The sequence below is a fragment of the Oculina patagonica genome, chromosome 10, assembly GCF_052425735.1.
Source record: "Oculina patagonica isolate OP01 chromosome 10, crgOcupat, whole genome shotgun sequence".
Lineage (NCBI taxonomy): Eukaryota > Metazoa > Cnidaria > Anthozoa > Scleractinia > Oculinidae > Oculina > Oculina patagonica.
Genome location: NC_135767.1, coordinates 6045462 through 6063076, shown reverse-complemented (window position 1 = coordinate 6063076; position 17615 = coordinate 6045462). Strand labels below are relative to the sequence as shown.

The following is a 17615-nucleotide window of genomic DNA, read 5'->3' as shown; positions in this document are numbered from 1 at the left end:
CTGACGATTTTATGCTTTGGTTTCTCTTGAGGGACCCTACATCTTTAGGTTCCTCTTGTCCAGCCGAGACCATGGGTTTAGCAGTCATTACGTCGACACTTTGAGGAGTGTAAAAAATCGTAGCTCGAGTAAGAATCAACTCTACTTCACTCTCCATATCATGAAACTCCCAGAGTTACTTGCGCTGTGCTATATTTTCAGTGCATGATAATAGCGAGACTTTCTCCGTACGCTGATTTCTGTCGCTGTGATCAAAGGAGCACTGACTTTAAAAGAACAACAAGCATTCATCTTGTTTTATCCACAAAACGCGAAGAGTCGTGTTTACCGATCGAAGAATGGAATTGGTTGAGGACTTTTTATCAAAATACAAATAATTTAATTATACAATTTGCAGGTCGCAAAGACACTGGATTCAGGACTGATGCAAATATTGCGTTAAAATCTGGCGCTAATCATATTCGAAGCTTCAGTTCCTTGAAACGTACTATTCGGGCACAAAATACATAGAACTTTATACATAACTTAGAAAGGCAATGCTTTGTTTTATCTGTCTTATACCATAAAATTGTTTAAAAATCCTCAATATTACCTTCAATGTTGATATCTATTGGCCGTTTACAATTCTCCCCAATAATTTCTTATGCTTTATATTTTTCTCCTTAAAAGGACATGAATTGGAAAAAATATCGGCAATTTGAGACAAAAAGGAAACAACAACACATCATCGCACTTGACAAATACTTATAATTTAATTGTTGCGCTGTTTCCTTCAGATCACGCAAAGAAATAAACCAAACAATATTGACTCGTTATTACGTAAAATAATTGAACTGTGAATACTTGCCTTTTTTACGACCGGTTTTTGTGGATGATCGAATGATCAACAGCTTAAAACAACTATTAACACAGAACTAAACCATCTAGCATGTTGTGATCAAGAGTGTGTAGAGATCACGCAAAGGTTCCAGAAATGGCGAAGGAAAAATCTAATATTGCCTTTACTTTTTTAAATAGTTCACCACATGCCTTGTTTCTATGCATGGGTTGTTTGACGGAATTCTCACAAGAGCGTCAAACATGCATTGAAAACGATAATTTCATTCGCTGTTTACTACCTGTGTCACGCAATTGCTGTCACGCAAAACGGCAGATTATCAGCAAAATTAGTGATAAATACAGGCCAAAGCGGGCCACTAAAAACCTTTTCCCCAGAGATTTTTTTGGATATCCTATTAGATAAGTGTCTAGTTAACCCACAAAAATTGTTTTTACGATATTTTAAGTTATCGCACATAGAAAAATATGGCAGAGTTTTACTGCATAATTTCGCTCGCTACTCATTTGCAAATTTTGCCCTTGAATTTATCCCCGTTTCAGGCTAAAAATTAATCTTGATTTGTTTTATTTTTCGCTCAGTCATACAATTAAGACCTAATTACATTATTAATATTATTAAATGATCAATAAACAGCTGCTGTATAACGCGCGAGGCGATCAAACTTTCAAAAAAATCAGTAAAACCGGAAGTGGATTTTGAGCCCAATTGGGGCGAAATCTTTTTTGACATATTTCTACGAAAGGAAGCTGTATTAGGAAAAACTAACTACGGTCCGTTTGGTTTCTCACTAGGACCTATCTATGGGAAAAATATGAGCGAAATCGTTTATTCCATTTGTTCCGCTGTCTGGTTGATAATTCTAGAAAGTCGCACTTACAACGTTAACATTACAGATGTATTAAAAAACGTTATCTATATGAAAACGTTTCGGACCACTCAACCTCAAAGCACAAAAAATCTGGAGATTTCAGTCAAAACTGGGAGATTGATCAACTGAGGGACAAAAATACTTCAAAACCAGGTGCTTATCAAGTAACTTGTGACTCTGTTTACTGTGAGATTTCTGTGTCTCATCGTGTGATTGAAGTGAAAACCGTGAGCCTCACGGAAAAATCGTGAGACTTGACAGGTCTACATTTTACGTGAAATTTTTGTATCAGGCCCAACATCTAGCCAGTTGTTATTTTTCTCCAACTTACAAAGTGATGTTTTGTGTTGAAAAGTGATAGATATGTTGTGAGTAGCATGGGAATGTAGTAATAATGATGATGATGATGATGATGATGATGATGGTGATGACGATGATGATAGTAATTATTAACTGCACGCACTTTACAAGTCTCAGTACGTATACAATTGAAAAAGATAAAACTTGATATAAACTGGATAATCTTTAGTATAATCTAATTACATATGATAAATAATAAAATAAAAACATGGCGTACTTATTAAATTACCTCGCTTGCTAATATCACCTCACCTGCTAATTGTCCCAAAGACGAGATTGTGCTTTGTTATTTTTCTTTTTTTGTTTTCGTAATTGGACCAATCACATTCCATATTTCACTGTCTGCTTATGCTCGATGTCATGAACAGAGCATCAAGCAAAAACCACAAAAAAAAATCGAATTCGGATTCAAAACCTGATTCGAAACGGTCTATTAGCAAAATAATTTTAAACGCAGCGGTAGCACAAGTCGGAACTCCGCGACAAAAATAAGTTTAAACCCAGGGACAAAAATAATAATCAGAAACCTTTTTCAGTTTTTGCTGCTCGGAAAGAATATTTGTTTCCGAAAACATTTAGAGTAATAAAGAAATTTTAAAAATTATTCAGTGAAATAAAACCAGAAGCCATTATCGTCACAACACGGTCTAAGAAAAAAAAATGTTCGTTTGGTCAAAAAATGCTAGTCTGGAAAATATTTTAAACGATACTTTATCTCAAAAAACAGGTTTTGAGTTGAATAAATTTATTGCCATCATTTGTTTATGTTTTATTTAACTTAAATTAATAAATTTTCTGTTATCATACATTATGAAATCTCACATCATGAACAATACATCCATGCTAAATCATTCTCATCGGTGGCCTAGCATGATAGCTAAATTAAAGAAAAAACAAAGTTGCTGATTCAATGTTTGAGTCAAATGACACTTAAAGGATGGCTCATTTTTGTCGACATATTAATTTACAGTTTATCTTCCGTTTTCTAGCGCTTTTTCGACATTTTCCAACCTGATTTGAAAGCAATTTTGCTCATTACAAGAAATGAATTTAGCCGTATTTACGCTATCTGCATGGAGACTGTCGATTGTACTTTGCAACTTTACGTTGATCTATATAGCTAGTGTTCTAAAAACAATAAAGCTGCCTGATTGCGTCTTCAACTGCTTGTTTCACTTCCCTGATTTTCCAGCAGTACAAGATTGGGTTTAGAGATGAGTTTAAGAAAACTAGTGTCATTGTAGCAACTGAGAAAGTCACGATTTCATGTTCAATTCCATTCACATTAAGCACAGCGACAACGACCCACGGAACATAGCAGGCAAGTAATGCCAACTGCACCCACATAATGCTGGAGACTGTCTTTTTGTATTTTGCTACGTTAAGTGGAATCCCTTCTCCGTTTTGTTGTCCATGCATGGAGACATTGTTTTGTACTAGGGCTTGTTGGTGTCGTAGTTTGAGGTGGATCCTCGTGTAACAGAAAATCGAAGTTGCCAGGCAAAGAATTATGCCAACAGAGGCTGCCTTTAAGGCGATATCTCTTCTCCACACCCGAATCCATCCAACTGAAGCAGCAAATAGCCAGAAACAAGTTATGACTACACGAACTCGCCTCAGTGTTACGACATGTCTGTATCTCAGTCTCAGCAACAGGGCGAGAAGTCTGTCCACACTAATTGCTGTCGATGTTAAGCCAGATACTCCACATAAAATATAACCTGAAGCTTCACAAGCTTTGTCAACGTAGTATAGCACATTCACGTCCATCTTTATCATAAGAGACATAATGTAGGTAGCGTAGAGTGGTTGTGCAATAAAACCAACGCAAAGATCAGTGACCGCAAGGCATCGAAAGAAAAGTTTTGTCGGAGGATGAATAGAAGAAACATTCTTAAGAGCAAAAAGAATGAGAACATTGCCCACAGCAGCGGTGATGGAAAGAATAATGTTCAAAGCTGAAAAAAATTGAACTATGCCTGCTGGTGGTGCGCTGAGTGCTTGATTCAGTGTGCTTGTATAGTTTCCTTCTCCAGTAAAGTTCGCCATTGTTCTGAGATGCTTGAGTGCTTAAAGTTGAGAACGTTACTAAGGTTTGAGGGAAAAGCATCAGCTTGTGAGATGATGATTTGTATGTCGCTAATAACTCGCCCTCGTCTGTGTTGTGTGTTGTTTTGTATATGACTTCCTTTTACTCCTTGATGGCCCGGTGTTTGCTTCATTAGAATTTATGTCATGCAATTTGCCCATTTTATTGAATGTTTGAATGTAAAACTGACAGATCTGTCAGTTGTTTGGATATTCTGTCGCTTTTCAGCTGAAAAAAATGTCTTATTATTCTATAAGCTGCTAGAGTACAATTTATAAAGACCGAAAAAATAGCATCGATCACACATCTTTTAAGCGAAAAGGTCTATGAAAAGAAGGGGCACATTTTAGGTTCCGCCGTTATTTAAGTGTAGAGTCTTTTCGAGTTTATCGATAGATATGGCAATTGTACGAACAGCTTATTACCTTAATTAAAATAAAACCTCTTTTTCTAATCGCTAAAGGTAGCACATCCTGCTTATTATCAACCTTTCATAATAACCTTTCATGATCAACTTGTCAAAGGTTTTTCTTGCATAACATATAAGACGATCCTTTGTTCGTAGTATTACACGTTGCAAGATGGTAAGCTATATACACACAGTTAGAGCCACGAAAAATTGTTCTTTAATTGTCTATTAGTTTTAACTGCTGATAATTAGCATCGGTTGTGTTTAATCAGACTTCAAAGTTTGACCGGTAGAGCCGTCAACCTGGTTTGAACGAAATGCCAGATAACGTTTTGTACTTGAGCAATTCACTCTGATCTACGATGAATAAAATCATATTCTGTATTAAGTTAAAAGTGTTTTAACTTGTACAGAAGAAAACTTTTGTTAGGAAAGGCAAATTTCAACATATTAAATTAGTTTCAGATCACCTGCACTTGCAAGCTGAATTTTTTTTAATAGAAAATAAGTTCTTGACTAGCCGACGATGCCAGACTGTGTGGCGCAAAATATTTATTTAGCAAGTTGCAATAAATTTTACGTTTACTTTGAGAAGTGTGGAAAATTTGGCAGGTGATGCTCAGACATAATAATTATTGATGTGTATTACCAGAATACTCTGGCAAAAATGGCTCAGTTTGCAAAAGTCCTAACAAAAAGCAGTAAGGTAGATTGTCTCAAAGTCGTTCGTTTCTCGTTCAGAAGGACCCCTTTCTCGTGCTCAGCGTTCCCTGAGCTCGACTTGTAAGCAGGTCTAATTAAAAGGTAAAATATATTGTTTTTGACAAAATAAACATTTGTCGTTTCGCAGTCTGGTTGGGTGGGCTAGAAAAGAATTAGTTTTCTCTTAACACTTCCTCTTACAAGTGCCGGTGATCTGAAATCGAAATTTTAAGTTTCTTGTAAAATGCACTTTAAAATCAGCCTAGTTTTTAGGCTTTCTCGCCATAAGGGAGTCTGGGTTCTTCGTCCTGTACAAGTTAAAGATATTTTACGGTCGTGGCTGCGGGCTATAATTTTAGAAGATAAAACGCAAGGCTGATTAAACGGTATGGGAAGTATACTGAATTCCAATATTTCGGAAGGCACCGCGTTGATCGCTTGCGCCATGTCGCGTCACATCAGCGCGCGCGCTAAAGTTGAAGGCATTCACATGCGTCTACCAAATAGGCGAATATACTAAACGCTAAATTACCCAACCAAAACGTGCGCTTTAGTAACTTATGCTTTGAATTTTGCTATAACATGTATTGATTAAATATAAACGATAAAAACGAACGACGTTTCGGAGTCGTCATGACACTATTTTCAAGTTCAAAAAATGAAAAGAATAAACTGTCAGAAAATGTTCGCTTAAGATTAACATAATAAAATATGCAATGTCGCGCAAATAGTTTGGCTCGGATTGAGTCTGATTAGACATTTAGAGATGGTGACAATTGTCTGATTAGTAGCATTTCATTTCAGACAATTGTCACCGTCTCTAAATTTTCAATCAGACAATGCAGTTGCTGACGTAAATCAGTATATTAGCGGAGCTCCACAGCGGCCCGAAGAGATGGTGACAATTGTCTGAAATGAAATGCTACTAATCAGACAATTGTCACCATCTCTAAATGTCCAATCAGACTCAATCCGAGCCAAACTATTTGCGCGACATTGCATATTTTAGCGGAGCTCCACAGCGGCCCGAAGGGCCGCAGAGCGGAACCCCATACCCATAGAAAATCCACAGAAATAGGAAAACCATGAACTTGAGTTTACATGGTCATCATGGCTAGCGGCATGGCTCGCGGGCGCGTCCGTACGTACGTCGCCCACTTCAGAAATAGATAAACGCTAACATCTGATACTGGGCATCCACGTCATGGTCAATTGACAGCTGTCAATACAAGGTGTCCGCTGACCAGTATCACGTGACTATATCGCGGGCTTAGGTGTATAACTCATCGAGGTGACGAGTTTTTATAAAGTTGACCGCTGACCGGAAAATGGTTTTTCTATTGGATCGCGGGCTCAAGACAATTTTTTTTTTATGTCCATTGTCAGTAAATTCAGATATTTAAATAAAGGGCAAAGTAATCGGGGAGCTCCGCTTTTAGGCTTGGCTAAATCTATTTAATAAATTATAAGCAACTGGCCTGGGTGTGGAGTACATTTCAGGGATAAATCAGTTGAGTAATTTTAAAATTGAGAGCAAATTTGGAGGTTAGGAAGTCTTTGATAACCTCATTTCATTGAAATTGTCATCCGCTTTACCAGTGTAGCGAAACAGCATGAAAGAACCCATTTAAATGCACGTAATTGACGACACGCAAATGGCATAGGGAGGTTGCTAAGGACGAAAGAAACGTAATAATTAAAGCATGTAAGTGACCAATCACAGCGAAGTTACACAACACAATGAACCAATGAGAACACGAAGCCAACACACGCAACCGGCGCCAAGCGCGGGAAAACACACGTGACCAAGTCGTGATTGGTTTTGGTTTTTCATCTGATTGGTTGAGTAGGTGACGCAAGTTTTTTGTTTTCGGTGAAATAGATAGTTTTTTGTTTTCGGTGAAATAGAACAAGAAGCCATTATTGTCACAACACGGTCGAATAAAAGATTGTTTATTTGGTAAAGAAAGCTTGTCTGGAAAAATGTTTTAATTCGTTTTTCATATTAAAAAACAAATTTTAGGTTGGATAAAGCCGTCAAAAGATGCCCATTGAACGTTGTACACTTTTTATATTTTATTTAACTTGAGTTATCTTAATTTTCCGTTATCATACATCATTTGATCTCCCATTATATACAAAAATACATCACACAGACTTAGCTGGAAACCAAACTGCTAGCAAACGTTTCAACTCTGGTATAGGTCATAATATTATACTGAGAATTGCACTCATCCTAAGAGGAATCGGCGTAAACTGTTAAATGTCTATTTTGAAACCTAACCTTGCGTTTACATTTATTTAAGTATTCTCGCGTTAAAAAAAGCTTCTGATTCACTCTTTTCGCCAAATGGATGCGTAATGGAAAGCTCATCTTTGTCTACAGTTTTGCAGTTTATCGTTCGTTATCTAGCGCTTTTTCACTCTTTCCCAGTTCGATTTAAAGGAAATTTTGCACATTATAAGAAATCAATTTTAAAAAAAAAAGAAAAAAAAATCAATTTAGCTGCTTTTTCACGCTTTGGACACTGTCAATGTAGTACTTTACAACTTTATGTCGATCTACACAGCTAGTCTTTTAAAAACAGTAAAGCTGCCTGATTGTGCCTTTAACTGCTTGTTTCACTTCCCTGATTTTCCAACAGTACAAAATAGGGTTAAGCGACGAGTTTAAGTAGACTACAGTTGTTGTGACGATCCAAGCCACGTGTTCTATTACACTATAATTCGCATATAGCACGGCGACAATGACCCACGGAACATAGCAGGCAACTAATGCCAACTGCACCCACATAATGCTGGAAACTGTCTTTTTGTATCTTGCTATGTTTAGTGGAATCCCTTCTCCGTTCTGTTGTCCGTGAGGGACATTGTTTTGCACTAGGGCTTGATGATATCGTAGTTTAATGTAGATCCTCGAGTAACAGAAAATCGAAGTTGCCAGGCAAAGTATTATAACAACAAAGGTTGCCTTAATTGCAATATCTTCTCTCCACACTCGGAGCACTCCACTTGAAGCAATTAGCCAGAAACAAGTTATGACTACACGCACTCGCCGTAATGTTACGACATGTCTGTATCTCAGTCCCAACAATAGTGCGAAAAGTCTGTCCACACTAATTGCAGTCGATGTGAAGACAGATACTCCACACAAAATATAACTCGAGGCTGCATTAATGTTGTAAACATAGAACAAAACATTCACGTTCATCTTTATTATACGAGAGATGATGCGGGTAGCATAAATCGGTTGTACAATAAGTCCAACGCAAAGATCAGTGACCGCCAGACATCGAAAGAAAAGTTTTGTCGGAGGATGAATAGAAGAGACATTTTTCAAAGCCACAAGGATCAGAGCATTGCCCACAGCAGCGGTGATGGAAAGAAAAATGTTCAAAGCTGAAAAAAATTCAACTATGCCTGCTGGTGGTGCGCTGAGTGCTTGGTTCAGTTTGCTTGTGTAGTTTCCTTCTCCAGTAAAGTTCGCCATTGATCTTGGGTGGTCAGAAAATTAAGCTTGCCTTGAAGAGTGCCTGAAGTTGAGGTAGTTACGACGCTTTGGAGCAAAGGTTTCAGCTTACAGCTTTGTTATTGAGCTGATGATTTGTCGCTGATTACACGCCCTTTTGTGCTTTGTGAGTGTTTTTTTCGCAGGACTTCCATTAATTTTTAAAGACCTTTTGTTTATCTTGCATTAATTAGATTTTTAAATTTCGTCATTTGTCCATTTTTGAAAACGTTTGAGCTCAAAAATTGATAGATCTGTCAGTTTTTTAAGATATTCCATATTTTTACTACTTAAAAACGTAAATAATTCAGGATTGTACTAGTGTTCTAAGTTGTTAGAGTAACATACAGACTGAGGATCTGCCGTTATTTTGGCGCAGAGCTTTTATTAGTAATCAAATCTAGTTATTAAAACTGATGAAACCTATTTTTCTAATCGCGCGCCTAGCACTTCGTGCTTGATTGTTAAAACTCCTGTATAATTGCGATTGAAGGTACCGAATAAGCTGTATAAATGATCATTTGTTTTTCTGTTGGGGTTCAGGAACACAGAATATTAATATGCATTTACACATTGCAAGATGCTAAAGCTTTATAGATCTATTTACACAAAAATTTTAAAGCTGGTGAAAATTGTTTCCTTGTCATTTAACAATTTCAAGCTGTGGCAATTATTGATCACCGGATATTGCAAAAGTCAAACAAATATTAGCATATACTTCTTAGAGAAGAAAATTTATTTAATAATAATAATAATAATTTAATAATTTATATAGCGCTTTTTACATGTGCTGATCAAAAGCGCTTTACAGTAATTTCATTAAAAACAATAAAAAGTATACATATACATAAAACAACTAAAACCTAAAGGTAAAATACAGTAAAAATTTAAAAAGATACATTAAAATGCTGATCTAAATAAAAATGTCTTAAGTTTACTTTTAAAAACACCAAGTGTCGTAATAATACGCAGGTCGGCCGGCAAACTGTTCCATAGAGCCGGTGCAGATGAAGTGAAGGACCTGCCGCCAAGTGTTGGGCGCATTGTCTCCCGTGGAACTTCTAATAATAGGCTACTATTTGAGCGTAACGAGTATGAGCTCGTTTGATTAACTTTCACCAAATCACTAAGATAAGATGGCGCAAGACCATAAATTGATTTAAAGGTAAGAATTAAAATCTTAAACTTAATTCGATGAGCAACGGGAAGCCAATGAAGCTCGTAGAGGGCTGGAGTTATATGTGAGTACTTTGGTATGTCCATAATTAGTCTTGCAGCGGCATTTTGAACACGCTGCAGTTTGGAAATTTGAAGATTTGGCAGTCCATACATTAAGCTATTACAATAAACCAGTCGAGAGGTAATAAAAGCATGAACAATTGTACGTAGACTATCAACAGATAGATATTTCTTAATTCTCCTTATATTATGTAAATGAAAGAACGCACTACTGCATGCCTTGCTGATATGTGTAGACATGGACATTTTTTCATCAAACCAGACTCCCAAATTTCTAGCACAGGCGACAGACCTTATGTCATTATCACCTACGTGTAAACAGCCGTCGCAAGCTAACTTGCAAGCTAACTTGTAGGAGACGTAACCAGCCTACCCAAGACATATTATTATTATTGGAAGGTTTTAATCTTTGTACGCTGCGTGCCACTTGTTTGTAGTAATAACTGAAGAAAAATTTTATTATGTAGTTCCAAATTCAAATTGAAATTCAAACCCAAACGTTTCGTGCTTTGCCTTTTATCAGTGAAGAGAAATGAAATAAAATATCACGACAGCATCGTGCAGAGAAATTACTCCAGATGAGGACACATCCATAGGAAGTAAAAAACTTGATAAAAATGAAAGGAGAACTGTGTTTTTATGTGGCAAATGCTCATTCATAAGGCTTTAAATTTGACCAAATAAACATCTGTCGTTGCGAGGTGTGATAGCGTGGGCTAGTGAAAAACTAAGTTTCTCTAAACACTTCGGTTTACAAGTGCAGGTGATCTGTTAAAAATGGACCTTTAAATCAGCCTAGTTTTTAGGCTTTCTCGGCTTAAGGGAATCTGCGCTCTATCGAGAGAGGTGACGTCGCCATCCCAGACTTTGCGCGGTCATGGAAACAACGCATAAGGACCAGGCTGCTTTAAAATGCCTTTCCTAAAACAAAGTTTTGTCCTGCACAAGTTTAAAAATATTTTACGGTCGTGGCTGCGGGCTATAATCTTAGGAAAACAAAATGCAAAGCTGATTAAACGGTATGGGAAGTATACTGACTTCCAATATTTCGGAAGGCACCGCGTTGATCGCTTGCGCCATGTCGCGTCACATCAGCGCAGGCGCTAAAGTTGAAGGCATTCGTCAGCATCCACCCATGGGCGAATTGTAAAAAGCTAAATTACCGAACCAAAACGTGCGCTTTTCTAAGTTATGCTATAACCTGTGCTAAAACATGTATTGGTTAATGAGAACCAATTTACTCCTAACGTTATGTTTTCTCCTTTTTTGCAGATCCCTCCTTTAAAGAAATCCAATCGTTTGACAAGATATTTCAACCGACTTCTGCGGCGCTATCGCTGAGAGATTCTGAATAACAATCATAAGACCCGAACGAAAAATAGACCGTTAATGCAAAAAAAATTAATAACAAATAAATAATACCTCTCATTGACTTTCAATCGATGCATTTGACTGACGTAAATCATTATATTAAATGAATAAAAAAATAAAAAAATAAATAAATAAATAAATAAATAAATATTTAAAGTAACTGGCCTGGGTGGAATATAATTCAGGGAAAAATCAGTTGGGCAACTTAAAAATTGTGAGAAAATTTCGAGGTTAGAAAGTCTTCGATAACCTTATTTCATTGAAATCGTCATCAGTTTTACCAGTGTAGCGAAACAGCATAAAAAAGGACCCATTTAAATGCACGTAATTGACAGCAAATGTCATAGATAGGTTGTTAAGGACGAAAGAAGTGTAATAATGAAAGAATCTGAGTGACCAATGACAGCGAAGTTAAACAACACAATGAATCAATGAGAACACAAAGCAGAAAAAACGCAACAAGCGCCAAGCGCGGGAAAAGGCTAGTGACCAAGTCATGATTGCTTTTGCTTTTGCATCTGACTGGTTGAGCAGATGGCCAGAGTTTCTTTTGTGTTCGTGTTCGTAATTGGACCAATCATGTTCCATATTTCAATGTCTGCTAATGTTCGATGTCACGAACAGAGCATTAAGCAAAAAAAAAAAACACACAAAAAAAAATTGAACCCGGATTCAAAACATTCGAAACGGTCCATTAGCAAAATAATTTCAAACGAAGCGGTAGCACAAGTCGGAACCCCGCGACAAAAATTAGTTAGAAACCAGGGACAAAAATAATAATCAGAAACCTTTTGTAATTTTTGCTTCTCGAAAACAGAATATTTCCTTTCGAAAACATTTAGGGAAATATAAAGACGGCACGGAAAAATATTTCAAATTGTTCTTCATCTTAAAATACAATTTTTTACTTTTAATTTGAGATGAATTAACTAAATTTTCATTCGTCATACATTACGTGATCTCCCATCATACACAACAAATCACACGGACTAAGTTATAAACCTAGCTGTAGGCAAAAGTTTAAACTCTGGCATAGGTTGTAATATTACAGCTTTGCACTCATTCAAAGAGGAATCGGTATAAACTGTTAACCTAACATCGCAGTTTCATTTATTAAAGTATTTCCATCGGTGGCTTAGCAAGATAGCTAAATGAAAGTTAAACAAGGTTGCTTCTTCACTATTTCCGCAAATGGATGCATAACGGCAGGCGCATCTTTGTGTCCCTGGGGGGGGGGGGGTGGCTACTCAAAAACGTTACCCTTTTATAAACCATTTTGACAGAAAAGGCACCTCTTTCGTATACCTTTTACTGTAAAAAGATACCCCTTTCATACATCGAAAAGGCATGACAGATGCCTAAAACAAGACGTCTTGATGCCATTTTATGCAGCGTTTAAGAAATTTAAATGATGCCTCCATAAGGTGCGTCCAATTTTAATTGAAGGCCCTTTTAAATACCTAAATGAGCGACATCCCTACCCTTTCACATACCTTAACTTGTGAAATTCTTACCCTTTTGTATACCCTTTTGTACCCCTTTTGGGTGGAGCCTCCCCGTATAGGCCAATATAGGGAATGCCCCCCGGGCTTTGTTTACAGTTTTGCAATTTATCGTTCGTAAACTAGCGCTGTCTAAATCATATCCAATACAACTTAAAGATAACTGTAAACATTCAAGTACAAGAAATGAATTAAGATACTTTTTTCCACGCTATTTGGACGCTGTCAATTGTACCTTGCGACTTTATCTCGATCTACACAACTAGTCTTTTAAAAACAGGAAAACTGCCTGATTGTGCCTTTGACTGCTTGCTTAACTTCCCTGATTTTCCAACAGTACAAAATCGGGTTCAGAGTTGAGTTTAAGAAGACTAGAGTTGACGTAGCTAACCAAGACACGTCGTGTTCATTTCTATTCCCATATAGTACAGCCACAATGCCCCACGGAACATAGCAGGCAACTAATGCCAACTGTACCCACATAATGCTGGAAACTGTCTTTTTGTATCTTGCTATGTTTAGTGGAATCCCTTCTTCGTTCTGTTGTACGTGAGGGACATTGTTTTGTACTTGGGCTTGTTGATGTCGTAGTTTGAGGTGGATCCTCGTGTAACAGAAAATGGAAGTTACCGTGCAAAGTACTAAGAAAACAGAGGCTTCCTTAACGGCGATATCTCTTCTCCACACCCGGATCAATCCACTTAAGGTACCAATTATCCAGAAACAAGTTATGACTACACGAACTCGCCTCAATGTTACGACATGTCTGTATCTCAGTCCCAGAAACAGTGCGAGAAGTCTGTCCACACTAATTGCTGTTGATGTTAAGACAGATACTCCACATAAAATAAAATTTGAAGATACAGAAACGTTGTAAACATAGTAGTAAACATTGACATCTATCTTTATTATACGAGACATAATGTAGGTAGCATAGAGTGGCTGTATAATAAGACCAACGCAAAAATCAGTGACCGCCAGACATCGAAGAAAAAGTTTTGTCGGTGGATGAATAGAAGAGACATTCTTCAGAGCAAAAAGGATCAAAGCATTGCCCAAAGCTGAGGTAATGGAAAGAAAAATGTTCAAAGCTGACAAAAATTCAACTATGCCTGCTGGTGGTGCGCTGAGTGCTTGATTCAGTTTGCTTGTGTAGTTTCTTTCTCCAGTAAAGTTCGCCATGGTTCTTGGGTGGTCTGAAAATTAAGCTTTCCTTAAAGAGTTCTTGAAGTGGAGTATGCTCCGAAATTTTGAAGTTTAAGCTTGCAGCTTTGTTAGTGAGCTGGTGATTTTATATGTCGCTGATAACACATCTGCTTGTGCTGTGTAAATGTTTCTTGCAGGACTTCCTATTTAAATTTAAAGGAATGAATGTTTGTTTTTAACTTGATAGATCTGTCAGTTGGTGAGATATCACATTCTTTACAACTAGAGTCCAATAAGGACCGAAAACATAGCATCGGTCGCGAAAATTACTGCCGTTATTTAGGTGTAGAGTCGTTTCGAGTCAATCGATAGATATTACAGCGAACCGTTTTTTCTCTTAGTAATTAAAACAAATTGAACCTAGTTTGGTAATCGCGCACGTTGTACATCTTGCAGCTTGATTATTAAAAATCCTTCATAATCGTGATCGACTTGTCAAAGGTACATACGTGTATTGAGTAAGCGGAAAAAATGATCCTTTTGTGTGAGTCTGTAGCTGTTCAGGAACACAAATTGTCTATCTATATGCATTAAGACTCCGCAATGATCCAAGCTATACATACACAGTTTTAGAGCCGGGCACAACTGCTTTCTAATTATTTATTAGTTGCTTGACTTGTGTCAGTTAGTATTGGTTGTGTTTAAACAGACTTCAAAGTTTGACGGGCAGGGCCATTAACGAAATGGCAGATAACGTTTGGGATGTGCGCAATTCACTTTGAACTGGCGATAAATAAAATTATATTCTCAAGTAAATTGAATGAAATTATATTCTGCAGCAAAGTGTTTTCAACCTCTGGAGGACAAAACATTTTTTCAAGGAAAGGCATTTTTAATGTATCCAAAACTTAAACTTATTTTTCTTTTTCACCTACACATGAAAGCGGAATTTTATAGAGAAAGTAAATTTTTGACTAGCCAATGCTGCCAGACTGCGTGGTCCAAAATATTTGTTTTCCGAGAAGACACTAATTTAAAGTTTACCTTTAGAAGTGTGGAAAATTTGACATGCGAAGCTCAGGCAACACACAAAAATGAATGCTGTCAAATGACAAGATAGTCATCGATGTTTATTTCCAGAATGTTGTGCCAACAATGGCTCTGATCTAAAAAACGGAAACCCAACAGCAAGCCGTGAAAATTAAAAGGTGGACTTTCTCAAAGGCGTTCGCTTCTAGTTCAGAAGGCCCTCTCTCTCGTGATCCGCGTGCGCTGAGCTCGACTTGTAAGCAAGCCTAATTAAAAGGTGAAATAAAGTGGTTTTCACAAAATAATTATTTGCTGTTGCGTCGTCTGGTAGCGTGGGCAAGTCCAGAATTAATTTTCTCCGCTCTTAACACTTCCTCTTACAAGTGCAGGTGGTCTGAAATCGAAATTTGCGTTTCCCGTAAAGATGTACCTTAAAAAATGGTTCGATAACTTAGAAAATACGTATCTGAGACTTGAGTAGCCAACAGTTTATCATTTCAGACGGAGAAACCTACAGTGGAAATAAAAACTTAGTAAAATGAAAGTCAGTACTTTTTCAATATTTTTCACAACAGTGCTTGCAATGGAAATAATTTGCCGAGTTCTATTGCCAACTGGATTATAAAACCCTTTAGACTCGAATCATAATTTTTTCATTAATTACGGAATAGAGCCTTAGTCACGGTGGTTGCCTGTGTTGTGAGCTGGTCTAGGTGGTATTTCTTTCGTGTGCTCCAGATGTCCTTGTGCTTTGTTGAGTTGCGGTGAGTGGTGTTATAGGAATGCGTGAAAGACTCGCACTTTAACTCAGCCCAGCTTTATAAATGAACATCAGCGAATTGCTGGAGAAATGTTGGAGGGTGACCTAAGATTGCCTTAGATCCCTTGTTGGGGAAGTTTGTATTTGCACTAATGTTCATTCACAAGTACTTGGTTAATTTATCCATTTCTTAAAGACGGCTTTTTCAGCTATCATGAAGAAGCAATTCCCATATTTCGAAGATTTCTTTGTGTCTTTTTAAATTAAAGGAGCGATATGTCACGATAGTTAAAGTCATTTTTCTGATAACAAAATTTCTTTTAAACTTAAAGAAACCTTAAAAATAATAGTTTTCTAAGCTAGAAAAACAATAATGAGATTATGAAAAAAAAAATAAACAAGAATGGTTTTAAACCTTGAGAGAGAAACTTGAAAAAAATGGGCGGATTTTATTTTACATTCTGTCAGGGTTCAGTTATTCTTTTCAACTTTATATCGATTTACATAGCTGGTCTTTTAAAAACAGTAAAGCTGCCTGATTGTGCCTTTTACTGCTTGTTTCACTTCCCTGATTTTCCAACAGTACAAGATTGGGTTTAGAGATGAGTTTAAAAAGACGAGTGTCTCTGTAGCTAACCAAGCCACCTCATGTTCAATTCTATTCGCATAATGTACAGCCACAATGCCCCACGGAACATAGCAGGCTACTAATGCCAACTGCACCCACATAATGCTGGAAACTGTCTTTTTGTATCTTGCTATGTTTAATGGAATCCTTTCTCCGTTCTGTTGTGCGTGAGGGACATTGTTTTGTACTTGGGCTTGTTGATGTCGTAGTTTAAGGTGGATCCTTGTGTAACAGAAAATCGAAGTTACCAGACAAAGTATTAAAGCAACAGAGGCTCCCTTATTGGCGATATCTCTTCTCCACACCCAGAGCCATCCAGTTAGAACAGCAATTAGCCAAAAACAAGTTATGACTCCACGCACTCGCCTTAATGTTACGACCTGTCTGTATCTCAGTCCCAGCAACAGTGCGAGAAGTCTGTCCACACTAATTGCGGTCGATGTCAAGAAAGATACTCCACCTAAAATATAACCTAAAGCTCCCGAAACTTTGTCAACGTAGTACAGCACACTCACGTTCATCTTTATTATATGAGACATAATGTAGGTAACATAAAGTGGTTGTACAATAAGACCAACGCAAAGATCAGTGACCGCCAGACATCGAAAGAAAAGTTTTGTCGGAGCATGAATAGAAGAGACATTCTTCAGAGCCACAAGTATCAGAGCATTGCCCACAGCAGCGGTGATGGAAAGAAAAATGTTCAAAGCTGAAAAAAATTCAAATGTGCCTCTTGGTGATGTGCTGAGTACTTGATTCAGTTTGCTTGTGTAGTTTTCTTCTTCAGTAAAGTTCGCCATTGTTCTTGAGTGGTCAGAAAATTAAGCTTGCCTGAAGAGTGCTTGAAGTTGAGGAAGGTACGAAGCGTTGAGAAGAAAAAGCATGAACTTGCAGCTTTGTTATTGGGATCACGATTTAATATGTGGCTGTTAATTAACACGCCCTCTCGTGTTTTGTGTCTGTTTGTTTTTACAGGACTTCTTATTAAAGGCCCTGTGTTTATTGCATTATCCTTTTAAATCCGGCAATTTGACCATTTGCTTAAACGTTTGAGTTTAAAACTGATAGGTCTGTCAGTTGCTTAGACATTACATCGCTTACCAGTTGAAAAACAAAACTAACTGAGATTGTATTATTTTTCCAAGCAATAAAGATACAATAAA

At 37.2% G+C, this 17615-nt stretch overlaps 5 protein-coding genes across 5 annotated transcripts in view; all 5 read right to left on the bottom strand.

Annotated features, from left to right (window-relative positions):
* LOC144628361 (trace amine-associated receptor 9-like) overlaps positions 1–17615 on the bottom strand; it is a 180227-nt gene that overhangs the window by 113873 nt on the left and 48739 nt on the right. The gene's annotated exons all lie outside the window — the stretch shown is intronic.
* LOC144628354 (adenosine receptor A3-like) lies at positions 3198–4118 on the bottom strand. The gene has a single exon (XM_078486453.1). The coding sequence runs from the start codon at positions 4116–4118 to the stop codon at positions 3198–3200; it is 921 nt and encodes a 306-aa protein (XP_078342579.1).
* Positions 7848–8759, bottom strand: LOC144628370 (adenosine receptor A3-like). Its single transcript, XM_078486469.1, has one exon. It carries the CDS (start codon positions 8757–8759, stop codon positions 7848–7850), a length of 912 nt encoding a protein of 303 aa, XP_078342595.1.
* Positions 13160–14197, bottom strand: LOC144628368 (melanocortin receptor 4-like). Its single transcript, XM_078486467.1, has one exon. The coding sequence runs from the start codon at positions 14069–14071 to the stop codon at positions 13160–13162; it is 912 nt and encodes a 303-aa protein (XP_078342593.1). The 5' UTR covers positions 14072–14197.
* LOC144628365 (adenosine receptor A3-like) lies at positions 16273–17252 on the bottom strand. Its single transcript, XM_078486463.1, has one exon. It carries the CDS (start codon positions 17250–17252, stop codon positions 16341–16343), a length of 912 nt encoding a protein of 303 aa, XP_078342589.1. The 3' UTR covers positions 16273–16340.